The sequence below is a fragment of the Zootoca vivipara genome, chromosome 1 (genome assembly GCF_965207765.1).
Source record: "Zootoca vivipara chromosome 1, rZooViv2.hap1.1, whole genome shotgun sequence".
Classification (NCBI taxonomy): domain Eukaryota; kingdom Metazoa; phylum Chordata; class Lepidosauria; order Squamata; family Lacertidae; genus Zootoca; species Zootoca vivipara.
Window position 1 is genome coordinate 21,422,243 of NC_142582.1, and position 26,157 is coordinate 21,448,399.

At 42.8% G+C, this 26,157-nt stretch overlaps 3 protein-coding genes across 7 annotated transcripts in view; 2 read left to right on the forward strand and 1 right to left on the reverse strand.

Moving 5' to 3' along the window:
* Positions 1 to 3,186: 3,186 nt before the first annotated feature.
* On the forward strand, positions 3,187 to 11,572 carry PJVK (pejvakin). 2 transcript variants are annotated; one of them, XM_088676683.1, is made up of 7 exons: positions 3,187 to 3,373; positions 3,513 to 3,700; positions 5,505 to 5,700; positions 5,844 to 5,985; positions 7,182 to 7,299; positions 7,871 to 7,963; positions 10,460 to 11,572. In XM_088676683.1, the coding sequence occupies exons 1-7, from the start codon at positions 3,324 to 3,326 to the stop codon at positions 10,759 to 10,761; spliced, it is 1,089 nt and encodes a 362-aa protein (XP_088532809.1). In that variant the 5' UTR covers positions 3,187 to 3,323; the 3' UTR covers positions 10,762 to 11,572. The 2 variants fall into 2 exon arrangements, with proteins under 2 accessions (XP_088532809.1, XP_034990329.1); XM_035134438.3 differs by lacking the exons at positions 3,187 to 3,373; positions 3,513 to 3,700 and adding an exon at positions 4,139 to 5,090.
* A 1,162-nt stretch (positions 11,573 to 12,734) lies between these two features.
* On the reverse strand, positions 12,735 to 19,928 carry FKBP7 (FKBP prolyl isomerase 7). Its single transcript, XM_035134478.3, has 4 exons — positions 19,611 to 19,928; positions 17,698 to 17,849; positions 13,654 to 13,787; positions 12,735 to 13,539 (listed from the first exon to the last, which is right to left on the reverse strand). The coding sequence occupies exons 1-4, from the start codon at positions 19,832 to 19,834 to the stop codon at positions 13,378 to 13,380; spliced, it is 672 nt and encodes a 223-aa protein (XP_034990369.1). The 5' UTR covers positions 19,835 to 19,928; the 3' UTR covers positions 12,735 to 13,377.
* The window catches only part of PLEKHA3 (pleckstrin homology domain containing A3), a 28,137-nt gene continuing 21,908 nt past the window's right edge, over positions 19,929 to 26,157 (forward strand). Inside the window, exons 1-2 of one of the 4 annotated variants that reach the window (XM_035134467.3) lie at positions 19,929 to 20,057; positions 20,918 to 21,258. In XM_035134467.3, the coding sequence (XP_034990358.1) occupies positions 21,219 to 21,258 (40 nt within the window). In that variant the 5' untranslated portion in view covers positions 19,929 to 20,057; positions 20,918 to 21,218. Of the gene's footprint in view, positions 20,411 to 20,917; positions 21,259 to 26,157 lie in introns of all 4 variants that reach the window. The other 3 variants (XM_035134458.3, XM_088676701.1, XM_035134452.3) reach the window with 3 other exon arrangements.

Consider the following 26,157-nt stretch of genomic DNA (forward strand, 5'->3'; position numbering starts at 1 on the left):
CACTGTCCAACCATCTTGTCCTATGAAAATAGGGACGTCCTATTGTTATGGGGGGGGACTGCTCCCTTTTACCTAATGGGGTATCTAAGAGCCCATATAGAGTCCTTAAGTGGGTCCCCTGTCGGCAGGAGAAAATAACACAGGCTAGCCAGAGTATTGAGAAGTTCTTCAACATCAACTTTGTTGGACTGGTCATGTGCGGATGCCCGATTATTGTCTTCCAAAGCAACTACTCTATTCCGAACTTAAAAATGGAAAGTGTAATGCTGGTGGTCAACAAAAGAGGTTTAAAGATTGTCTCACGGCAAATCTTTTAAAATGTAGTATAAACATCTTTTAAAATCTTTTAAAATGTTTAAAATCTTTTAAATCTTTTAAAATCTTTTAAAATCTTTTAAAATGTTTAAAATCTTTAAAATCTTTTAAAATGTAGTATAAACACTGACAACTGGGAAACACTGGCCTGTGAGTGCTCCAGTTGGAGAACAGCCTTTCAAAGGGGTCAAGGGCTTTGAAGACACTCGAACTCAGGACAAAAGGGAGAAATGTGCTAAGAGGAAGGCATGCTTGGCAAACTCTCACCGTGATCAACTCCTACCCAGAAACCAATGTCCCCACTGTGGAAGGACTGTGGATCCAGAATTGGCCTTCACAGTCACTTACGGATTCATTGTTAAAACCATGTGTATGGGAGAGAATCTTACTCGGCTATGAGTGATCGCCAAAAAGGAAGAAAGAAGAAGATTGGGAAGCAAAGCAGCTAGTAACATTGCAGAAGGAGGTGGTCTACAGCAGAAATCCTGTCTGCCAGGATACCTGTTAATGGTCACTGATTGCATTACCTGGGCAGCCTGGCCATTCTTTTGCGTTGGTAAATACTTTTAGTTCCTGAATCCAGGTCACCGGCTCACAGGTTCATACACAAATAAACCCTTAAGACAGGATTTGTAAGCAAAAAGACAAAGGGAGGGCTTTCCCCGTTTCCTCCCTCCTTGCAAAGAAACATATTGAGGTCAAGTTGGGAGAGTCAACATGGTTTCAAGATTTCTCTCCTGTACTATTTCAGACACGTGGTTTGCCTTGTACATTTAAGAACATTTATTTTATATTTGGGACCTTAGAATTCTTATAACATTATTATTATTATTAACCGTATACCATCCTATACTGTACCCGGTTTGCAACATTTCTCCTATGAAAATAGGGACATCCTACTCAATGCCCTATTACTTAACCCACTTAAGTCCCCATTTAGCCCACTTAAGTCCACACTTAGCCAACCTATGGTAAGTCCTCACTGAAGTCTCCACTTAGCTGAGTAGTCAACTAAGCCCATTCAAGTCCCCACTTAGCAGACTTAGCCAACTAAGCCCACTTAACTAACTTAAGTCTCCACTTAAGTTTCCACTCAGCCTACCTAAGCGCCCACTCAGTGTACTGAAGTCCCCACTGAAGCCCACTCAGTTGGGCGGCGACAGGGTTTGCAGCACCAAATAGCACCAAACCAGCAGACCACTTTGATACTGATATGGAGTCAATCAGACATGGTTGGGTTGGGGGCCATTTAATTATGACCCCTGTTTGAGTTTCAGTTCCTCAGTTTGGGGACTGGCACAAAAGTGGGGTTTACGGCACATAACTTGCACTAAACTTTGGCACCTGTTTGGAGTTAATTGGACAAGGCTAGATTTTTTGGCATTAACTTGTGATCGCTATTTGCTATCAATTGCTCGGTTGGGGGGGGGGTGGCATGAAAAGTGGGGGTTCATGACACAAAACAGCACTAAAGTAGCACCGAACCTTGGCATCAGTTTTGGGGGGATCCAGAATTTCGGGATCACATGTTAATGAAGCTGTAACAGAGCTTGGAGAGAAGGGAGAGTCTGTAGCAGAGGGAAGTCCAGAATCAGAAATGGAAGGGGATGGGGGTCAAGAGGCAGAGTGGAGGCAGGCTGCTGAAGAAGCCAGGGCAGCTCCCCTTCCTGCTGTGACCAGCTCTCCTCCTGGCTGGTCTCTCAGAACACGCAGAGAAATGAGAGGGCTGAGCTAAGAGAGACAAGACAAAGGAGCCAACATGTCATCCTGCGACCAAGCACAATAGTTTGGGATCCTTGTCTTCAATGAACTGTGAGTCATCACGCACAAATAAACACCTTTTTGTTGCAGTTTGACTCATTGTAGCCAGAAGACCTAACAGGCAACAATTTCATAATGGTGTGGCAAAGCGGGATTTTGTGTTTTTAGAAATGCTAATATCTAAGCCTCAATATCTATGTGGATGTACGAAATATCACAATTTTGCAGCAAAATGGTATGGTTCACTATGCCAACACAATATGCTAAAAGGTGGACTTTGGCCATTACTTACCTGACTTAATGATGGTATAGTTATCTCTGTGGTAGTGGTTGTTGTTGTTGTTGTTGTTGTTGTTTTTGTTGCTGTTGTGTTTTAGTTAACTGCCATATTGCTTCTTCTAATTTGTCATTGGAAATCAGAGTTCTCTCTTCAAGAAGAGATCAAGTTATTTACTTTTTTTTACATGTTAAAGTTTTGTGCTTGTAAAATTGGGTGAGTTAACTGAATAAAGCATAAAAGACCAAATTAATAACCAGATGTGGCAATATGGCATGCATGCATTTTGTCAGTGACAATACCCTTGGAGGTTGTTGCTGTCTCTGGATCAGGTACCACTTCTATGCACTTTTTGCTTATGTCATTGTGCATGGAGGTGGGGGTCGATGGTGAGATGGACACCTGCTGCCCAATCACAGCAGTGGTAAACCCCATATTTCGCCAATGTTTTCTATGGACAGTTCTCACTTCTGGCCCAGGGAAAAGACAGGATATATACATGGAACAAACAAATAAATAAGAACATAACATCAATTAATAATTTTAAATTCAAGTTATCACCTTTATTCCACCCAAATAAATGGTTTTCATGATCTCCTAGACACACAGAGAGTAAAATGTAATGCTACAAAGATTCAAAATCATGCCAATTAAGTAACTGGTGGAGCGCTTCAGAGGTCAATTTGGACTGAATAACCAGCAGAAAAAGTACTCTGTGGTTATAGTAGACAAATTCATCCAATCAGATCTCAGTGTATGTTGTAAGATTAAGAAGGGAAAAAAATCAATTCTGATTTATGACAGGAGTCTTTCTAAGTTATGTGAAAGCTAATTTGGGACTACAGAAAGGTATTGCCCTAATACAGCTGAATGTTGCTGTATCAGTTTACTTTGTTAATGTATTATTCATTGTTTTGAACATGGCAGGACAATGAAAGAGAATTCTTGAATAATACCCTGGAGAAGCTGGATGGATAAAACAATGCCACTGCTTCCCTTCCTGTTAAATATAATAGCAAAGTAAGCTGTTTGTCCCGTATTACTTAATTTAGAAATGCTAAAAGCTTTTTAATATGGCTGTATGGGTTGACAACTGCAATTGATAGAGTTCTCTTTTTTTACTGCGTCTGCGTAATATGTTTGCTGCTGCTACCAAAAGTTTTGTTAAGCAGGTTGGTGATGGAGGTCGACTAGTACCTGTTCGTAGCCTCAGTGAAGCTGATAAATATCAACCCCTCAGTCTTGTTATTAAGAAGAAAAGTTGTCTTATTTCAAGAAGATCCAAATTTGTTTCAACACCATTCAGCCTAAAAGACATTCTTCAAGGAGAGAAAGAAATTTCAGCTGGTAAGTTTGTTTTTTAAACTTCTCAAAAGCTTATAAAAATATGATCTGCTGATTTTCAGAGCATAACTGAACAGGGGAAATGCAAAACAATATGGAATTTGCTGCTTAAGCTGTTTTAGAGGAATCAAACAGTATGTCTACAATATAAACAAGCATTTTGTGAAAAAGCATTTAATGTTTGCATTTAGTAAAAGACTGAAGAAGACATTTTAGGAGGTTTTACTGATAATTTATTGAGTACTTTTCAGCATTCATTACAAATTTGTTTTATATTTTTGGTGTAATCGTTCTGTGTTATATAACATCTGTCAGTTACATGCAGTGTGATTCTAAAGTTGTTTATTTACCAATCACATTGAGTTCAGTAAGACTTCCTAGTAAGTGTGCTTAGAATTGCAGCATTAATATCCCAATATAGCATGTAAATATCAGCTATCCACTGTTACAAAGGAGTGAGGTCACTGCATGACAATACCATTTCCACATCTGTTCACAACTTTTTTGTACGTGTCATATGTAGCTCCCCAGAGCTGTTATTTAATTTGAAGTAATGGCAGTAGGATGCCTGAGGTTTTCTAAAATCCATTCTCTAGGTCCTTGTAGGCACAGGGAACATACCCAAAAGCTAACCCCATTGATGTGGGACTTGTATGCAAGTGTGTAAAAGATTGCAACTGATTTCAATAGAACCTAAATGTGACTGATTTAAGATGGATAATCCAAATTATTTTAGCTCTAAATGTCAGTGGTATTCTGAGATTATACACAATTTAAGTTATTACATAATTAATGAAGTGGTGCTATTTTAGGGTAATTTTTCTACGGAAGGCAGCTCAGTTGCTTTCCATGTCTGTTGTCAACCGCTCCATGCACTTCAAAGTAAAATAAGTAGCAATTAATATTTTCTACCACTGCAGATTACATGTTTTGAATATGAATATAATAATAATGGGATGGACAAATGCAACCCTTCACCTATATTTTAAATAACAGATTCACTTTCTTTCTGTATTCCAGGAAAAGAAAGGTAATAGCAGATAACAGTACCCTTTGTAGGATATTTGAGTTGTGATATTTTAAGCCTACCAGAGGAGTCAGACCTGGTTTTAGGTTGGTCACGTGGTCTGCATTCAAGTAATTTTAAAATGTCCGTTGTTTTGATGTTTGTTCTGGAAACTTTATCTAAGTTTTGTCAGAATGTTTATTTCTAAACTGAGAGTTCTAAATGTTATTTGCCAATGAATACAAGTGGGAAAAACTTTGCAAGAGATATACTAAGATAGCTGCCTCCCAACTATGGAACTCCTTCCTTGAAACTTGCTGGTGTCCATGCATGATGATCTGAGCATCTCTTGGAAGTGTTTTCAGCTGGCTTTTAAGTGGAAAAGAGGTGAGGATTTTAAAAATCCTTTGATCTGAGACAATTTTATTATGAGTAAGTCATTGTTAATATTTTTAGCAGATAATTGTCCTGAGCTGTTGGCTTGGCATCTTAATCATATTAGCATACCTGCTTATTTCTTACTCTTATTAAGTACAACAAGCAAAGTAGTTTTACAAGAGGTAATCCACAAAATAATTACAGTAAGGCTGCAATCCTATGCACACATATCTGGGAATAGTTCTCTCTTCACTGAACACTTACTGGTTGAGTACATATGGATCGGCTCAGGCTGTAAGAGATGAGAATCTGAACACATAATTTTAGTATCTGGTGGGTGTGCAGTTTTTATAAACCATGTTTCAGGTTAATATTATATGTGAACTTAATTCCAGACTTCAATAAGCAGCCTCTTTTCCTTAGGTATTTCATCCTACCAGTTACTGAATTATGAAGATAAATCAGATGTAGCGCTCAACGGTAGACGAGGAAATCCCATTATGAACTCCGCTGGGGTCAATATCACTGGATCAGACTCTCTTGCAGTGAAGGCTTCCTTTGGCATTGTAACTAAACATGAGGTTGAGGTACCAACATTACTCAGAGAACTTACCAGTAGGTGGGTATTATAGTTTCTATTGTTTGACTGTTTAAGCTGCACTTGACAAATGAGCACTAAAATGTGGATGCAATATGGGTTATAGGTTTTAGGTGCCATATAGAAATATGAAACCATATGGATTATGTCTACCTTTATTGCAGAAAAATGAATTTTGAGCACTGCCTTGTTCGTCAGTCACGAGACAGTAAAAGGACAGTTCTTTGTGTGGTCATGGAGAGTATTCGAACGACACGGCAGTGTTCACTGTCCGTGCATGCTGGCATGAGAGGTGACACAATGAGGGTAAGTGAGCATGTTTGACCATGTTAAACATACCTTGGGGGTCCTTTTTGGGCCAAAAGGCAGCTCATAAATAATTTTATAACCAACTGAATAATCAGCCGGTTTAAGAACACCTAACTCTATAGAGTTGTATAGTCTGTTGCCTATGTTTAGAAATCATATTATCACCAAGAGTTGAGGATATTTAAAGAGGAAGAGATTTAAACATCAAAAATGGCAAAGGCCCAATAATTCTAATTTGACTGATGCAAAACCAAAAAATAAGTTATGCAGAATCTGTATTGGTCCAATAAAAGAGTGGGCACATAATTTGTTTTTAGTGTAGATACCCGGTAGATCACTCTCTTCTGACTGACAAAGTTATCTTTAACCCAACGATTAAATAGAAGCTTGTCCAATTAAAGATATATATCCCAATCTAGGTGAGGAGGTTCTGATGCACAAATAGACTGCCCACACCTCCACCTTTTTGGGCTGTCCTCATTACATCAGTGGTGGACAGGGCAGTTCCATGTGTGTACATTTTGTGCCCCCATGAACCTGCCTGATCCCTAGGGTGGCCACGTGTCCTTCCTACTTTACAGTCCTCTATTTGAAGGGTTGTCTGATCCAAGTCTAGTTTGAAGATAAACAACCTAAAGAAGAGAGAACAGGGGCCTTGAAGTTGTCCATCAAAAGTTAGCTTCCGGACACCAGGCTGAGCAGGCACACAAGTCACCTGGTCACAGTTTTCCCCACTTACGGTGAGATGCATTGTATTTCTATTTAAGTTATAGTAATTATTTCTAAATTTGCATTTTACATATAAATAAGCATATGCAAACCTGTGCCCTCTTTTTGTCGGTGCACAAGTGGCCACCCTACTCTTCCACTGAGATAATGTGGGAGTTTTGTAAGCACTATAATTCTTTTTGTGCACAGACCTGTAGATCCTCTTTTCCTGATTTGCTTCTCAGTTTTGAAGGGTATTTTTTAATGTTGTTATAAACAACTGGGAAAATTGTCCTAATTTCATTAGAACATCATCATCATCTCTACCATAGTGAAGTACTAGCCTTCCACTGGCTGGCTTTGACATTAAAGTTAAAAAAGAGTCATATGTGTTATGTTTCAAATACTTATTTAGCTTAATCTGCATTTTTATTCAAAATGTTTTCAATACAGATGTTAACACTGTATCTTTCTTTTTGAAATAGTTTCATATTATTGATGAGTATAATTACAAAGGACGTGACAAAGCTATCGTCTTTCCTGCTCATACAACTATTGCATTTAGTGTGTTTGAGCTTTATATTCACTTGGATGGTAATTTTGGTAAGTAGTCTGTTTTTCAGTTGTGAGTACAATTAGTATTTTACATTGTTCTTGTTCTGAGATTGGGAATGTTTAGTCTGGAATGCTATAAATATTATATTCATGCTTTATTGGGTGCTTGTGGTCAGCAATCTCATTCACTTCAGGGCTTGCATCCATACCCTACAGGTATACATATCTGCAAGGGCACACACAGTAACATCTACCAGTAGATTCAAACTGTGGCCCCAATCCAGGGACAGTAGTGGGACACACCTTCACATGTGCATTGCAAGATAGATGGAAATCAGAGCCTCATCCATACCATGCAGGGTGATGGATATTGTATTAGATTTGCATCTGGATTTGGATAACAATGGATGCAAATGATTCTGTACCTGGAAGATTGCATCCACCTAAAAAAAACACCCCTTGCTGAATCAGCTGGTTTGTGTTCAATTTTGTGTTGTAGTTTTGCCTTATTTAATATAACTTTTCTATAAAATTTAAAAAATCATTAATAATAATAAACTGTATTATGAAATTGGGCTGTTTCTGAATACTTAAAATATATGTAATATTTTTTTTCCAGAGCTCTGTGTCACTCCAGAATCAAAAGGAGGATTTGAAAGAGAGCCATCAAGATCATTTTCACTAACTAAATTAAGGAATCTGTTTTATCGAAGTATGAGGTTTGGTATTTATATGCTTTACACTAATTAAATTGATTGGTAATGGTAATGTATTTCATAGTATTTCATATTATGGTTGGTGTTGAAGTTCATGCTTATAGCCGCACTGAGAAGTATTTTTTACACACACACACACACACACACACACACACATAAAATAATTGCAGAGATTTCAAAATATGCAGAGTGCATCAATTTTTAATTATAATTATCATAATAATGAATTTGCTTAATTAAAAAATTAAATTTTAATTGTTTCAGTTGTACAGTAAGATTATACTTATTAGTCTTTAAAGACATTTCATGATGTACAGCAATAATATGACACACACAAAAGTGAAGGTAGCCACATTGGGGCATAATTAAAATATTTCCAGAGTCCGTATTAAGCAAATACTTTTAGCAGGGCAGGAAAATATCGCCAAATAGTGTTAAGTTCTCCAGAATTCTTCATCAGGCTAGTTAGTAACGAAAGAAAAAAGAAAGAAAATGAGGGGGTGTAAAACCATCTCTGCACCCACAGCACCTAGTTTTTGTGGTCCCAGAATCAGCCATCGATTTGGAGAATCAGCCGTTTTGCCCACCCTCCTTACAGGCCTTATGCCTGATACCTACATGACACCAAAGGGGCCTCATTTGAATGTTGGTTATCTCCTAACCTCACCATACAATTAAAGCACATCCAATGCACATTTAAAGCATATGATGTTCCCCAAGGAATCCTGGGAACTGTTGTTTCCCATTGCCAAGCTGCAGATTCCAGCACCCTTAACCAACGAAAAGGTAAAGGACCCCTGACAGTTAAGTCCAGTCGTGAACGGCTCTGGGGTTGGGGCGCTCATCTCACTTTACTGGCCGAGGGAGCCGGCGTTTGTCTGCAGACAGTTTTTCCAGGTCATGTGGCCAGCATGACTAAGCCGCTTCTGGCGAAACCAAAGCAGCGCCCGTCGCGGGGATTCAAACCGCCGACCGGTGGCAAAGCCTAGGCTCAGTGGTTTAGACCACAGCGCCACCTGTGTTCCCCAACTACAGTGCTTTAAATGCATTGTGTGAATCTGCCCACTCTGTGATCAAGATGCAGAGATGGCTTTACTACCAAATATTTTTCTCTCCACTATTTTTAGCTTTGCTTGCAGTGTAGCTTAATGAAAAGTCCTAAATATTTTTGGTGGCCTAATCAAGATATCGTAAGAGTTGGAAATCAACAATATCATGCTATGCTTGTACCGTAATATGGTCAAGCTACTGAACAGTTGATTCACACAATTGATTCTTTTTCATTTGGAGCTGTGGATGTATTTGGATGGACAGGTAGGGCTTAGAGCACAACAACTGAGTCAAGGCTTGTCCGACATTAGTCATATTATTCATGTCCTATGCCTGAGAAATTGGTCAGTTTTGTGTCTTGAATGGGGCTGCACTCTCCTTGAAAGAGCAGGTATGCAGGCTGGGAGTGTTTCTGTGTCTAGCTTTGTAATTGAAGGCCCAGGTAGTCTGACTAGAAGTACCTTTAACCAGTTGCAACTGTGGCCATTTGTGAACCCAGAGAACTTGACCACAATACTGTAGTCAAATAGCATATAGAGGGTAAGCTTATCCCTCAGATAAACTGGTTCAAAGCTGCTCCACGTTTTTTTATATACAGTGGTACCTCGGTTTACGAACTTAAACCATTCCAGAAGTCCATTCTTAAACCAAAACTGTTCTTAAACCAAGGCATGCTTTCCCTAATAAGGCCCCCCGCCGCCAGTGCCCTTCCACTGTTTGGATTCTTAGACCGAGGTAAAGTTCTCAAACCAAGACACTATTTCCGGTTTTGCGGAGTTTGTAAACCAAATTGTTCTTAAACTGGACTGTTCTTAAACCAAGGTACCACTGTATTTCATTTTTTTAAAAAAAGCTTTCAAATTATTATAGAACCACAAAGACAACTAAACCATAACAAAAATTCAATAATATATCTAACTAGAGGCAGGACATATGAAACCTAAACATTTTAACTTGACTGCTTTGATTTTGGGAACTGACACTATTGCAGGTCACATACTTGTTCTGCATTTGTAAGAAATAAAGCAAGGGACGTGTCAATCAACCCACTGTACAAAAAGATGGACACTTTCTATAGGTAAAATTATGCTATTATTTATGAACTTGTTAGGATTTAACAATGACTGTAGATTATGGGAGGAATTCAATGCCGTGCTAAGGCAATCATTTCAGCTTGCCAGTTGGAACGCACACATCACTGTTCCGGGGTTCTTCCCATCCACATGAGAGCTAATTTTGGGGGAATGTGGGGGGGAGGGAGGGAGGGAGGGAAAGCCCCATTATGCAAGTGAAACTCCTTGCTTCTGCTTACAGGACTGTTGTTGAATCCCAGCCTCTGGGCTGAATGAAGAATTTGTATTTTTGTCAGTGGTTGACCAGTTGTGCCATTGAATTTAACAATCTTTCTTCTTTGTGTCTGTGTGTGCTCCCCCCCCCTTCAGACAAAAGGGTAATGGATATCATAGCTCACTCAGACAATTACTTAGATGACCTTTTCACAGACTACTATGAAAAAGCTGCAAGCATGACGGATGTCTCCACGAACTATTTCCGAGAGGGGGCCCATATACGAGTGAATTTGCTTAACAATCACATCCCCAAAGGTCCTTGTTCGTTGTGTGGAATGGGAAGCTCCAGAAGAGAAACTGTCTATGGTTGTCTTGAGTGTTCTTTTAATGGACAAAAGTTTGTACGACTACATGCTGTGCCTTGTTTTGACCTCTGGCACAAGAGAGTGAAATGAAAATTTCTGGAAATGCATGTTGGTTGGATCCAGATTGTTGCTTGCACTTAGTACCCACTGAAATTAAGTCACACCTGACTTTTCCACTTTGAGGTCAGGAAGACCTAAGTACAACCGACTTGGCCTGGATTAAACCCTATGCATATAATTAGGTGTGATTGTGCCATGGAATTTCTCGTGCATTTTGATTGCAAAATATGGAGCCACAAATGCTTTTTTGCCTTCCGTGTTTTTAAAGGAATGCAAAATAGAACTTGATATAATGGCTTCCCACATATGCTCTGCTATTGGTTAGTTCTTTCTCATAATGTAACATAGCTAAGAGATACACATCCAAGTTAAAAAATTCACAATAGCATTTTGTAATAAATCTAAAACATGTGTAAATTATGTTTAGAAGTAACTGTTTGTAGGAGTAATTTGGAAGCATTGGCTTTTGTCTAAAGGCAAGAATGTGTTTCACCTTAACTACACCATAGTAAGACAGTAATGAAAAGATATGAATTATTTATTAATGACATAAATATTTAATTGAAATATCAGATTACGAACATGTTTGTCTTTGCTCTGGTTAAACAGAGAAATAAAAACTGAATTGAATCTTAGTATGACATAAATGTTTCCATTAAAATTTGCCAATGTCACCCCCAATTAAATCTCTCTCCTATTTAGTCCATATTTATCATTAATATAGAGCAAGCTCAGTATTTTTTTAAATGTTAGACTTGCCGTTATTTGGTGCCTTTTGATGTATTTGACAATATTTTTTGTAACAAAGCTATATAATTTTGGAATAAACGAGTCAATTACATACCTGATGTACGTATGCAATACTATTATCATTGAGATCTAGCCATTAGGTGGCAGTATCTGCCACTGTGTTTAAAACCGCTTGTTAAAATTGGCACTGCTGGGGTTGTCTAGAACTTCTGCTACATATTTATCTACCAATGCATTTGTAAAAATAGAAGGGATTAAACACCTGATTCTCTTTAGATCTGAATATAGCACAGCCACTGAGCCCTGGATTCTTTCTTGACTCCAGTGCTGTTTGGTTTTTGATATAAACACGGTGGGGGAGACCTAACTGGCATTTAAGTTGCCCAAGAGTTGTGCATTTAATCAGTAATACAGTACCTAGCTTGTACATAGCTGTTTCCACACAGATGACACACTTTACTTTCCCCATATGCTGGAGGACATGGCGGTGGCGGCGGTGAATAATGAAACATGGGTACCCTATCTGCCGCAGGGTAAGAACATGAGAGCCTGTTTGATTAGGCTAACGGCCCATTTAGTCCAGCCTCCTGTTCACAGTGGCTAGCATGTAAGCAGGATACGAGCACGACACCACTCTCCCCTCCTGCAGTTTCCATGAACTGGTATTTAGATGCTTCTGAGGAAGGGAAAACGTATCATCAGGGTTAGTAGCCATGAATTTGTCAACCTCTTTAAAAGCCATCCAGGTTGGCACTCTCACTGCCTCATGAGTGAACCAATTTATTTTATACACCTCTTACTATCTTCTCTTATGTGCCTTTCCCTCCAAACTAAGAGCCCCAAATGTTGTAGTATCAGGGTGGGGTGGCTAAAAAAAGAGAGATGCTTCAGACAGAATACTAAACCACAGATAAAACAAGCCACAGTTCATAAGCCAAAACTATGGTTTCATGCTGGTTTGTTGCCAAAAAAGCAGACACTCCCCCCATAATTAGTCTACTTGGCTAATTTTTGGACACTGCAATAAGCCATACTTTGGCTAAACAAACCGTGGGCTAGCATTATGTGTGAATCAGGCCATTAAGTGAAAATGTGCAACTGAGCTACAGTGCCATTAAGGCAACACTTGACCTGCTCCAAAAATGGCTCCCACATATTTTCAAAATGAATGTTAACCGTGAGGGGAGTAAAGATGCCACAGGGGTGGAGGGGCAATTTGGAGCAAACAATAGAAAACAAAAAAGGGAAATTACTTCATCAGCAACAACACTATATTTGGCATAGCTGTAAATTCCCCGTTAACTCTTAACAACTTTAATTCAGATTATTTCATAAGAAATACAAAGTATGTGGAGCCACCCCTATTTCATTTACATTTCAGTAACATTTTTAATCATGATAAAAAGGTATAAAAAAATTCCCAGAACCAACATACATGAAATATTATGTGACAAAAGAATTCCATTTTGGTTAAAGCCATTAATCTAATGGACAAGTCACAGGGAAATCAAACAGAGCTGAAGAGTGTTACTCACAAAAAGCTGTGTACTTGGTTACAAATGGTACATCTTCACTTCAATGTGTATTTGGGGCTCCTCAACTAGCAGGATTTCATACTACCTTCAGTGCAGTGGGTAACAAAGTTGTGTCCCCTCCACTGAAGGGCATGGGGAAGTCCTTGTGAAAGCTCCATGTGCGCATGGGAGGAACTGCTGGACTGGGACACAAATGTCCATAAAACAGGGATGGGGAACCCGTGGCCTTCTAGCTGCTGTTGGACTGCATCTCCTATCACCATTGGCCAAGCTGATTTGGGCTGATGGGAGCAGAAGTCCAACAACATTGGGCTGCAGATTCCCCATTCCTGCCATACAGACTTCTGTTAGCAATGATTTGTTATAGTTCATCGTGTTGGTAGACGTTATATTCCTTGGCAGATATGAAGCCGTCTCCGTCATGGTCGTTCTTTTTAAATATATCCAGCAAAACATCATGATGAACGGAAGGGTCGCGTTTCTTGCCATCTCTTTCAAATTCCTTCTTCAGGTAATGGTCTATCTAAATGAACAACAATCGACAGATTTTTATCTCAAACTTTTGTTACATATTGAAAATGGTGTTAGTTTAGGTTATATGCTATAACGGGGAACGTCAGAATATGACCCGTGTTACCTCATGTTTTGAGAGTTTTTTGTCACTGTCCAGGTCCATTTGGGAAAATGCTTCAACACTGCGGGGTCCTTGTGTTACTGCATACAGTTCAATCTCAAAGATCAGTGTTGCGTTAGGTGGAATCTTTGCAGGTTCTAAAAATGTAACAAGACCATTTTGGGAACTGTGTACACATATCTGACAGATAATCTTGACCACAAATTGGAGTATTTTTTTACGGTTATTTGGAAATGTGTAAATTATGGACTCTGGTATATAGACTTGTTTTTTAAATACTTTGCTTTGTTGAACTACTCTGAATCCGAGGCAGCCCTCCTGATTATTAGGGACAAAATACAACTGGATGTTCCCCTATACACACTCCCTTTTGGGGTGTATTCCCACATGGATTGTGCTCTAAGTTTATTGTCAAGCCATTCTAAACTAGTAAACTGCTTACTCACAAAAACAACAACAGTTCCGCCAGATTTGTTTTGTCATTTTCAGAAAGCTTCTTGAAAAATGTGGTCTGTGTTTCAGCCATCAGTAATGGCTGGGGTGGGGGATGGCAAGCCAATGGCCTATCCATCAGCATTGCCAATTGGCCTTTGGTGGCCGAGGCTTCAGGGAAGACCACAGGGAGAACTTCATCCCTCTAGTTCACTCAGGTTCACCACATTGGACTAGTTCACTCAGGTTCACCACTTTCCTCATGCATGTTAGAAAGTTACTTGATAAATATGAAATGGCTATCTAGTCAATCAAGCATGAACAGCCATTCCACTAAAAAAAAAGCATACAGTGGTACCTCTACTTACGAATTTAATGCGTTCCAAACACACATTTGTAAGTCGAAAAAATTTGTAAGTCGAATCCCATAGGAATGCATTGGGAGAAAAAATTCGTAAGTTGAAGCAACCCTATCTAAAAATTCGTAAGTAGAAAAAATCCTATCTAAACCACATCCAAGATGGCGGACTGAGCTCCATTTGTAAGTAGAAAAATTCGTAAGGAGAGTTATTTGTAAGTAGAGGTACCACTGTAATTTGAAACATGATTTTTGGAGTAGGCGAGGTTAAGATTTCAGGGATAAAAGTTTCTCCACCTCAAGGAGGAAAATGGGCTTCAAAGGAAATCCATGTTTATCTTCTGGTTTGATACGATATCTTCCTGTATCAAAAGGGATACAGTAATACCTTGGTTTAAGAACAGCCCTGTTTACGAACTATTCGGTATACAAACTCCGCAAAACCGGAAGTAGTGTTGTGGTTAGCGAATTTTCCTCGGTCTACGAATGGAAGCCGAATGGTGAAAGGACACCGGCGGCGGGAGGCCTCATTAAGGAAAGCATGCCTCAGTTTAAGAATGGCTTTGGTTTAAGAACGGACTTCTGGAATGGATTAAGTTCGTAAACCGAGGTACCACTGTACCAAAGTTTAGCTGCTTTAGAGAAAGAAAGCATACTGATAATGGCGGACAGGGACCAGTAATGAAGGAGAAAGCTTCCAAAGTCAGTCCGAAACAAGTATTTTGCAAGCAGTTGGCAAATACAGAATTTGGGAACTCATCTAAAATGATCAAGACTAAAAGTATGGCAGTTGAGACAGAAGATTAGTGCTAGAGTAACATGCTTTTCATGCAGGCCATAGGTTCAATCCCTGGCATGTCCAGGTAGGGCTGGGAAGGGATCCTACTTGAAACCCTTCAAAGCTGCTGTCAGTCAATGAAAACAATACTGAGCTAGATGGGACATTGATCTGCCTCAGTATATAAGGCCTACGGTCCTGGAATTTATTTCTGAGTTTCCATATACAGGTACTGCACTGAAAGCTAAAGGTTGCAACAGATATCCTCTCCGAGAACAAAGGGAGATCAAACGTCATATACAGAACTCACAATAAATAAAAATGAAATTATAAACTTTTATGTAGAGGTTAAGGCGGTGCAATCCCCTACACTGAACAGAGCTCACCAGCCTGTCAGGATGATAAGATACGTCCCTTGTTTAAATGTCTCAGGAAGCAACAAATAGGAGACTTAACTGAATTTCTCTGTATGGGTGACCATTATATGTAATTGGCCTGATGTGTCCAATAGGTCACAAGTTGCCCTCTGCTGGGCCCAGAGACCTCCCCCCCCCCAAATGGTTTAGTAGAAATCCTTACACATGCTGCGGCAACACAACTGCTCAGTTTCTAGAGTTAGTAGCTGAACTGAAAAAAAGAAAAAAGATTCAAGCGCAAGCAGTTTTGAGAGTAATACATACCAGAGAAAAACCCGTGAAAAGTTCTAGAAAGCCACATGCACTCTTGACATTCAAAACTAGTGCCATCTTGCTCAGCATGCACAAACAATGCTCTGAAAGAATATAAGAGTGTTGTAGGTGGGGACAAAGGCCTCCTTCAAGTTCAGCCTAAAAAAGATAGTCACAGTTAGTATTCAGCAAACATGCAATGCATATTTGCACATTGAGGATACCTGTTGAGAAATCAAGGTATGTTAATCTAGTTGAAGTAAAGGTAAAGGGACCCCTGACCCTTAGGTCCAGTCGTGACCGACTCTGGGGTTGCGGCGCTCATCCTGCATTATTGGTCGAGGGAGCTGGTGTACAGCTTCCAGGTCATGTGGCCAGCATGACAAAGCTGCTTCTGACGAACCAGAGCAGTGCACGGAAACGCCTTTTACCTTCCCGCCAGGTAAAACGGGACCTATTTATCTACTTGCACTTTGATGTGCTTTCAAACTGCTAGGTTGGCAGGAGCTGGGACCGAGCAACAGGAGCTCACCCCATCGCGGGGATTCAAACCGCTGACTTTTTGATTGGCAAGCCCTAGGCTCTGTGGTTTAACCCACAGCGCCACCCTCAATACCTAGTTGAGGTATGATGGCCAAATTTATCACTCACTTCAGGCAAAGGTTTCAGCCCAATAACGTTAGTTGGGATTAAGTCCCATTGGAACAAGTCAGTCACGATTATCTCAAGACACACAGAGACTTACGGTAGTTCCAACTAAGTTTAGCTGGATTGGAGTCATGGTGAAGGCTTAGGCCTACTCAACATCACTCTGACTGAGAGATAAGTGATCTGTCCTTGGAACTGACTCTGGTATGGCTCTAAAAATAAGATCAGTTCAGACATAAAGCCAAACCATTGCAGGGACTGGGAGAGCCCCTGCATGCTTTTATGTTCCCTCCTTGCACATGGGGCTCCCTTCCTCAGTTCCTGGATTTTGCAAATTTACTATGATGTTCAAACTGACAAACTATGGATAGTGCTAACGTGATTTAGAAATTCAATCCAAGCAGTGGTTTCAAACCATGAAGGCAAGGTACTAACCAAAGGTTGCCAATTTCAACATCAGGACAAACTAGGGTCAGGAAAATGCTGAAAGCGAAGGAAGAAGCCTGCAGGTAAGAGGAGAGGAAAAGGAGGCTATAAGCAAACCTTTGGGGCTACTTCTGGTCATCAAACAAACAATGGTTTGGCAATATGCTTCAACTGAACCATAAAGCTAGGCAAGGTAAAGGGACCCCTGACCATTAGGTCCAGTCGTGACCGACTCTGGGGTTGCGGCGCTCATCTCGCTTTACTGGCCGAGGGAGCCGACGTACAGCTTCCAGGTCATGTGGCCAGCATGACAAAGCCACTTCTGGTGAACCAGAGCAGCGCACAGAAATGCCGTTTACCTTCCCGCCAGAGCAGTACCTATTTATCTACTTGCACTTTGACGTGCTTTCGAGCTGCTAGGTTGGCAGGAGCAGAGACCAAGCAACGGGATCTCACCCCATCACGGGGATTTGAACCGCCAACCTTCTGATCGGCAAGCCCTAGGCTCAGTGGTTTAACCCACAGCTCCACCTGTGTCCCTTTAAAACTAGGTACAAAACAACAAAACCGGAAATGAATGGTTATAGCCATTACAAAATGCCAGTGAATAAGTAACATGTAGGGAAGAGGCTGGAAATGTGATGATAGATAGATCTCAGTTCCTTCTCTATAGACTGAAGCAATACAGCTAAAGTAGAGAGAATGGCTATTCGCCTTAACATGCAGCCTTGCTTTACCATATCCTTGCTCCCCATAGGCGAGTGATGGAGGGATGATCACTTTCCGTTTCTCTCCAGGACACATGTTCAGCATTGCAATATCTAAACCTTTAATTACTTGTCCGACACCAAGGACAAACCATTTTGGGTGGCCGTTGTTTTGTGTTCGACTACAAATAAATATTAAAAATAGAGAGAGAGAGACATTTAATATTTTACAGGTGTAAGAAACAAGTTCAGTATACAAGCACATCATTTTTGTCAACATTTATTAGTACTTAAATGCCTGGGGATACTTGGATCTGGACTGTTTTCACACACTAATACCACATCCTGTAGAATTATATCTGTTATATTTTATTTACACAATCAGAATGAATTTCAGGAACAAAAATACTTTTTCTGTACAGCCTGAGCAGGAGCGGTGAACGACGTTCTAGCTAACTGTTGTAGCTTGTCTTCAAAGCCACCCCACTGCCGAGCTCACAGTTGTGAAGGATATTCTTACGTTATGAATGGCCCATGTCACCATTAAGAAAAAGAGGTCGGAATAGGCCAACTTATCTAGGGCCTTCTAGGCTGTCCCTGGATAAAGTGATTTTCTTTATTAAGTTCTCAAAGTTTTTAACCCAGCTCAAGGTTGTCATTGAGTTAGCCAGAAGTTTAACTGATAATCAATCACAGTCAGTCCATCATTTGAAAAATAAGACTTTAGAGGTAAAAAGGTAAAGGTAAAGAACCCCTGGGCAGTTAAGTCCAGTCAAAGGTGACTATGGGGTTGCTGCGCTCATCTCGCTTTTCAGGCCGAGGGAACCAGTGTTTGTCCACAGACAGCTTTCTGTGACGGAAACCAGAGTGCGCAGAAATGCTGTTTACCTTCCTGCCGTGGTGGTACCTATTTGCACTGGCATGCTTTCGAACTCCTAGGTTGGCAGGAGCTAGGACAGAGCGACAGGAGCTGAGTCCCTGAAGCAGATTCAAAAACGCCAACCTTAAATCAGCAAGCCCAAGAGGATCAGTCGTTTTAGACCACAGCACCACCCACATTCCAAGAAATGGCATTTTGGAGACTGTAACTTTGGCTTAAGGAGGCATTTGGCACCTAGCTTATACAGGGCGAGTCTTTTCAAAGAGGCCCCGTGGAACATGTGTACTCTGTATCCACGGGGCCTCTTTTAAAGGACTCACCCTGTATATCTGAGTTTCTAACACTACACACACATATAAGCTAGGATCCAAATTCGTTCTTAAACCAAGGTTAGTTTTATTTTCCAAATGATGGGTTATAGTGTGTGTGTGTGTGCCTAGATAGCATATATCTAGGGCCTTTTGACCCACTAGGGCAGGGGTCAGCAACCTTTTTCAGCCGTGGGCCAGTCCACCGTCCTTCAGACCATGTGGTGGGCCGGACTATATTTTTTTGGGGGGGATGGGAATGAACGAATTCCTATGCCCCACAAATAACCCAGAGATGCATTTTAAAGAAAAGGACACATTCTACTCATGTAAAAACACAGATTCCCGGACCATACACGGGCCAGATTGAGGAGGTGATTAGGTTGCCTTAGGTTGCCTACCACTGCACTAGGGCCTCTGACCCACTCTCCACATGCCTTAAGAAAATTATGGGGGTGGCCCTCTGACCCATACATACTGCACATGTAAAACATATGCATACATGTTATCAAGCGCTTCTGAAAGCACCTGGGATTTTCGGATGTTCAAGGAAGGATATTGTACAACGCTGGAATAACACACACACCCTAAAGACAGTAAGTTTTACTTCCTAAATTGCATGGCACAACTCACATTGACTTTGGAACCCAACATTCAGGTTGCCAACCTTTATGTTTGCGTTCAAAGTACCGCTTCCTTGTGTTTTATATCCGCGGCGTGGGCCGAGTCCCAAAGCAATATTTGGATTGCCTTACCTGCAATAGAACTTGGACTTCTCCCCGGCCAGGTACCCGTCGTAATGGGCATTAAGCAGGTCCCCCTTCTTGCTCTTCGGATGGCAGTTTTCGGGGACGTGCACGACTTCCATTTGAACTTCGTCGGCGGAGGCGCCCTCCTCCTTTTTCTTCTGCCCGTCCGCCCGGAGGGTTACGAGGGCGAAAGCCTGGAGGAAGAAACAGATCCCCGCGGCGAAGTGCATAGTTGCTGGAGGAGCACAAGATCGCGGCTGCGGGATCTGCCTCGCTGCTCGCCGGGGCTGCGTGGCACTGGCATTGTTCGACGTCACGGGAGCCGAGAGGGGCGCGGCCCGGGGCTTCTCCAGCCTCTGTCTCTCCTCGCCTCCTTCCGGCGGATGCGTGGGCGGCGCGGGATGTCCCCCGCTTGCGCTGCTGGCCCGCTTTTGCCTCCTCCGCCTTCCCCATGTAGGTCTTTCGGGAGGTAGCAGGTCGGCGCGGAGCCACTTTAATTCCCGGAGCTGAAGGTCTCCTCCCGCATCCCCATCTAGGCAGAGCGATGGTAGCTATTCGTTTGGGGAAGCATGGCCCGAGTGGGCAGGATTGCAGGTGGATCATGCAGAGATAGCAGATTTGTAATCGGGAAGGGGGAGTTCCTCCTCAGTTCCCCCCCCCCGCGACGTTTGCAAATCGGCGTCGCTGCAGCGTTTCTCTGCGCGATGGTGTCATTTTGCGCCCGAGGTTGGGGAGGCCGAAGGAGACGCTTTTTAAAAATTAAAAAACAAAAGCCGGAGCCCGATCTTGTGCGTGCCTGCTCGAAAGTAAGTCCCGCCAAGTTCATTGGAGAGCTGCTTCCGAACAGACGAGCATAAGGGTTGCAGCCTCGAGAGGGGATGCCCAGCGAGCGGTCCAGGCAGAGTAGAAAGGCGAGCGGGTCTATTTAAACGCGGAAAGCCGCCGTGCTCAATGCGCAGAGCGAGCGATCGCATATATGCAGGGTATATCTATATACTAATATATATTAATTATGCCCTGCGAAGGCTGCAGTGCAGACGTGGCGCTCGAGTTTTCGAACCGGCGGTGGAGGCAAGCAGCCCAATGCGTGTGCGCGTAGCTTGCTTTTTTTGTTTTTTGTTTAATCCACCAGCCCCTTTCATCCAGGAAGTAAATGAGACGTCGGGGTCAATGGCACCAAGCGCAAAGGACCGAGAAAGGTGGGGGGAGGGGGAAAAGGGGAAGGAGAAAAAGAAAGAGAGAGGCCGGCGAGGAGAAGAGGGAGGCAGCCGCAGCCTGTGCAAGAGGGTTTGGTAACCGCTTTGTTTCCCCAGTGGCTGCGATGTGCATAGGCAATGCATGACTCCGCCGCTCCTCTTCCTGCCGTACGTGCCCGTACAACCCGGTCCTCGCAGCAGCCCCAAAGCCAGCCGGACCCGAAAGCGGCTGCCGCTGCTTCTGCTGCTTCCCCGCTAAGCTAAACCACCCAGCCGTCCATGTACATAGCGGGGCCGGTTACCGCCGCCGCCGCGTCTGCTCGAGAGCGCCGAAGGGGAGAGAGAACCCGCGCCGTTCCTGCTGCCTTTTCTCCGGAGGAGGGCGAGCAGGATGCTGCGCGAAGCGCGCCGCTGAACTATGGAAGGAGTTCTGTACAAGTGGACCAATTACATCACAGGTGAGGGGCGTCCTGCGCACCTGGGCGAGGGCCGCCCGCTCGTTGTTGTTGTCGTCGTCGTCCCTGGCTACGCCGACGGCCGGCGCTGCTGGAGCCCGGGCGCCGGCTTCCGGGTTGGGGGTGGCTGCCTGGCAGCTTGGACCGGGTTTCTGCCTGGCAGAATCGAAGGCGCGCTTGGATAGGGCTGGGGAACCAAGAGGCCGCCGCTTCAAAGCGTGCGCTCCTGCGTTTGGCCTAGTGCTACCAGCCCCCTAATCTGGGACCCCTCCTTCCCACACATGCTAGTCTATAGGCATTTAATGTGGGGTGGTTGGAAACAATCCTTGCTGCCTGTCAAAAGTGTTCCCAGGATAGGGGCTGGGTGTGCATCCACCTCCCTCCCCCCTAAATTCACCTTATCTTTCCTTATTATCTTCTAATGGATTATGGGATATTGCTTCATTTGATAGAAGTCGTGTTGTTGTTTCTTAAGTCATCATGAGTTTCTTTTCATACCTGGTTGTTATTAGGTGTGCGATCTTTGCTGTTTATTTTGTTGTTTCTTCAGCTTGTAAGCCGCCATGTGTATAGTAATATAGAAAGGCGGTATGCAAAATAAAAGTGAAATGAAATGAAAGGTTAGAGCTGGACTGGATAAAATAGTTGGCAGCCCCGCAGGGCAGAGAGGAGAGGCGATTGTGTATGGAAAGTGTGGGGGGCTTCAGCTCCCCTCCCCCATATTATTCCCCTTTTGCAGTGTTAGAAACTCAAATATATAAGCTTGGCACCAAATTGCTCCTTAAATCAGGGCTACAGTCACCAAAATGGAATGCCTGGTTGCTGTGTTTCAGCCAGACAGCTCAAAAGTCGTATTTCTCAACATGACTTTTGGGTTCCTGAAATCCATTCTGATGGCGCAGATAAAATATAACTGGCCGAATTCAGCGGGATGTGTTGCTAGTGTGTGAAAATAGTCAAGATCCAAGGATCCCCAGGCATGCACCTCCAGATGGCGAAGACATCAGGTAGCTTCACTTGGTTGCAAGTGGCCGAGAGTCAGGTGCAAAACGTGCCTGGCGAATTTCGAACGCTGCCCTTTTGCTCCATGACTTGGGTGGGGGAACCAAGGGCCTGAGAGCTGGGTGCGGCCCTCCAAGCTGCTCTGTCTGGCCCCTGAGACTTCCCTTGCCAATCCATTCCCTCCTAGATGCACCCCTTTCTGGTCCTGGGTCACACCCTCTTTGAGTGCTCTTGCCTGGCTGGAATGTGTTCCTGAACTCTGACAATGCCTCTTGCTTCCCTGGATGGAGGGTAGCTGGGGGTACATGAGTGAGCTCATCTACTGTACAGAGGTGATGTTTGCGTTCTTTGCTTCCTCCCCTTTTTGCTATGGCTGTGGCCTGGGGCACTGGCTTGTGTCTCCTGGAAGGTTGCCCTGAGTGGAATGTGGCCTTCATGCCGAAACAGGTTCCCTACCTTGGTTCTACCAGGTTTCACTTTCCAATTTTAAATGCAAACATAGGAGACAATTAAAGGGCAAATTGGCTGCCTTCATCACATCTAGGTTCTCACCAGAGCTTCCCTCTTTTATTATCTATTATCCTGCTGTATCTCAAGAGCTCTTACCCAAAATATATATATCGTGACTGCAGGTGTAATTAAAGTTGCACTGTGTTTGTCTGTGCTTTTAATGGTAGCTTCCCTGCTTTAAATTTAGCAACTTGGCTGAGTAAATAAGGCTGCATGCAGAGATAATGGCAGATATGACTGCTGACAGATAAAAAAGAGAGGGCTTGAATTTGCATTGCATCACTGGGGATGAGGAAAGTAACAGAATAATTACAGTAAAAGGTAAAGTAGGGTTTGAAAGCATTTTGTAGGGTTGCCCCAGCCGTAATTCCTAACATGACACTATCTGATCTCTAGCGTGATATGACATTTAATTATACCCAGGCCCCTTCAGCAAATTTAGAGACTTCACATGACCACAGCAAACTCTGTTGAATGTAGACAGAGAGGGTATCTTGTCTGAAAGGACGGACAGCATTTCATATACTTGTTCTATGGAGCTATCAGAACAACCCCATAGAGCCAATACCCTGCAGTAACTAAACCTAACACAAATAATCTCATGTTCTTACCCACCTCGCTCCGCTTCCATTGATTGTAAGCCCCCTGGAGAAGACTTGTCTTCTTCTTCTTTGTAAGCAGCCCCGGCACACATATTGTGCTATTTGAACAAATAAGACCATGGTGATGAACCTTGACATTCAAAGATGGCTTTGGGACAGTTCAAGGAAGCAAGTAGATTTGAATGAAAAAGAACCCCCTACTGTGCAGGGGGATGCGGGTGCCGCTGTGGGTTAAACCACTGAGCCCAGGGCTTGCCGATCAGAAGGTCGGCGGTTCGAATCCCCCGACGGGGTGAGCTCCTGTTGCTTGGTCCCTGCTCCTGCCAACCTAGCAGTTCGAAAGCACGTCAAAGTGCAAGTAGATAAATAGGTACCGCTCTGGCGGGAAGGTAAACAGCGTTTCCATGCGCTGCTCTAGTTCACCAGAAGTGGCTTTGTCATGCTGGCCACATGACCTGGAAGCTGTACGTCGGCTACCTCGGCCAGTAAAGCGAGATGAGCGCCGTAACCCCAGACTCGGTCACGACTGGACCTAATGGTCAGGGGTCCCTTTACCATTACCTTTACCGTGCAGGGGTATGTTGAAAATACAATAGATATTTGACCCTCCCTGTCACCATATGCTAGTAAGATGTGGGAGCCATCGCTTGGCAGAAATGCAGGGGAAGAAAGTAGCACAAGTTCTTATTTGTTCGTTTTATACATTTCCCTTCCGTGAAATTCTTAGGGTAGCTTTCAAAAATGGAAATTAATTTTTTTAAAAATATGCAACTTAAAAATTTAAACTTGTAACTTTAAAAAAAAAACATGCAACTTAAATGCAAAATTATAATGAAACAGGCAAGCTCCAAGGCAACAAGGATTGGTGGAATGTTGAGGAGGAAGTAGCTAGGGAGATTGGTTAGGAAGGAATGGCTTGTGACTGCCTGCCAGCCATACAGATGTTCGTGTATGTATATAGTGATGCTCCGATAACTTTGGCTGCAGCTAGTGTGTCATATCATTACATGACTGAAAACCTAGACGAATGATTGATTCTGCTGATAATGATGGCTGGTGGTCAGGTCTTGGAGTTTTGATTTGTGGGAGGCAAGACCATTTGCACTGCAGCCTCCTTGCCCCTACCAACCCACCTACCCACTAAACTATCCCCGCTGGCTAGACAACCATGCAAGGCATGCTGATTATATACAATAGTGGTAGTAGGGGACACAGGAGGCTTTTGGTTGGTCTGCATTTTTAAAAGCAGACTGACCTAATTTGGAACTCCTAGGCTAATACATGGACCACAGCATAAATTATCCTTCGGATTTTGAGAGGTAGAGAGCTCTACCTCTCTTTTAAATCAGAACCAGTGAAGGCGGTGAAGGTCCTGTGTGAGTGCCTGGAGGCGGTTGGAGGATGGATGGCGGCTAATAGATTGAGGTTGAATCCTGACAAGACAGAAGTTTTTTGGGGGACAGGAGGCGGGCAGGTGTGGAGGGCTTCCTGGTCCTAAATGGGGTAACTGTGCCCCTGAAGGACCAGATGCGCAGCCTGGGAGTCATTTTGGACTCACAGCTGTCCATGGAGGCACAGGTCAATTCTGTGTCCAGGGCGGCTGTCTACCAGCTCCATCTGGTACGCGGGCTGAGACCCTGCCTGCCCGCAGGCTGTCTCACCAGAGTTGTGCATGCTCTGGTTATCTCCCACTTGGACTACTGCAATGCGCTCGACGTGGGACTACCTTTGAAGTTGACCCGGAAACTGCAATTAATCCAGAATGCGGCAGCTAGACTAGTGACTGGGAGTGGCCGCCGGGACCACATAATACCGGTCCTGAGAGATCTACACTGGCTCCCAGTACGTTTCCGAGCACAATTCAAAGTGTTGGTACTAACCTTTAAAGCCCTAAATGGCCTCGGTCCTGTATACCTGCAGGAGCGTCTTCACCCCCATCATTCAGCCCGGACACTGAGGTCCAGCACCGAGGGCCTTCTGGCGGTTCCCTCATTGCGAGAAGTGAGGTTACAGGGAACCAGACAGAGGGCCTTCTCGGTAGTGGCACCCACCCTGTGGAAAGCCCTCCCAGCAGATGTCAAGGCAATAAGCAACTATTTTACTTTTAGAAGACATCTGAAGGCAGCCCTGTTTAGGGAAGCTTTTAATGTTTGATGCTGTACTGTTTTTAATATTCGGTTGGAAGCCGCCTAGAGTGGCTGGGGAAACCCAGCCAGATGGGCGGGGTATAAATAATACATTATTATTATTATTATTACATTTGCAAATTTTGCAATATACTTTCCGACACCAGAAAATGTATCAAAATGTATATTTTAGGGCAGAATAAATTTAGAAATGTAACACTGAAATAAAACAGGTATTTAAATATGCATATTGTGGTAAGGTACATACTTAAGTGCATGTTTAAAATACACATTTGAATATTAATTTCTGAATGGAAAAAAGTTGCAGATTAATGTAGAAATGGACAGAGCCAGACTATGGAACAAACACATGCAAAATTAACCAAGGCAGGAAATAGACAGATCTGTTAATCCCAAACTGGCAGATACTGAGGTTTTTGTTTTTAAAAAATAAATCATACTGGAGAAATTTGATATTCTACTAGCACTGTTTCAGCTTGTCATTTTTTTACTTTAATAAATTTTGGGCCTTTCCAAGGAAGCTGTCTCTGTAACCAACATTCACTAGATAAGGGCTGGGTGTACAAACGTTGTGCAATGAGATAAGAGAGAACACTACGAATATTTTCTTGAGTAGGTTATTAATTTAAATGACTATACAA

Coding starts and splice junctions, on each gene's coding strand:
- FKBP7 (XM_035134478.3), bottom strand. CDS start 19,834: ATGCACTTCGCCGCGGGGATCTGTTTCTTCCTCCAGGCTTTCGCCCTC. Junction 17,850..19,610: donor AAGTCCAAGTTCTATTGCAG/GTAAGGCAATCC, acceptor ATTTATTTGTAG/TCGAACACAAAACAACGGCC. Junction 13,540..13,653: donor AAAAACTCTCAAAACATGAG/GTAACACGGGTC, acceptor TTGTTCATTTAG/ATAGACCATTACCTGAAGAA.
- PJVK (XM_088676683.1), top strand. CDS start 3,324: ATGGATAAAACAATGCCACTGCTTCCCTTCCTGTTAAATATAATAGCA. Junction 3,701..5,504: donor AGAGAAAGAAATTTCAGCTG/GTAAGTTTGTTT, acceptor TCTTTTCCTTAG/GTATTTCATCCTACCAGTTA. Junction 5,986..7,181: donor TGAGAGGTGACACAATGAGG/GTAAGTGAGCAT, acceptor TTTTTGAAATAG/TTTCATATTATTGATGAGTA.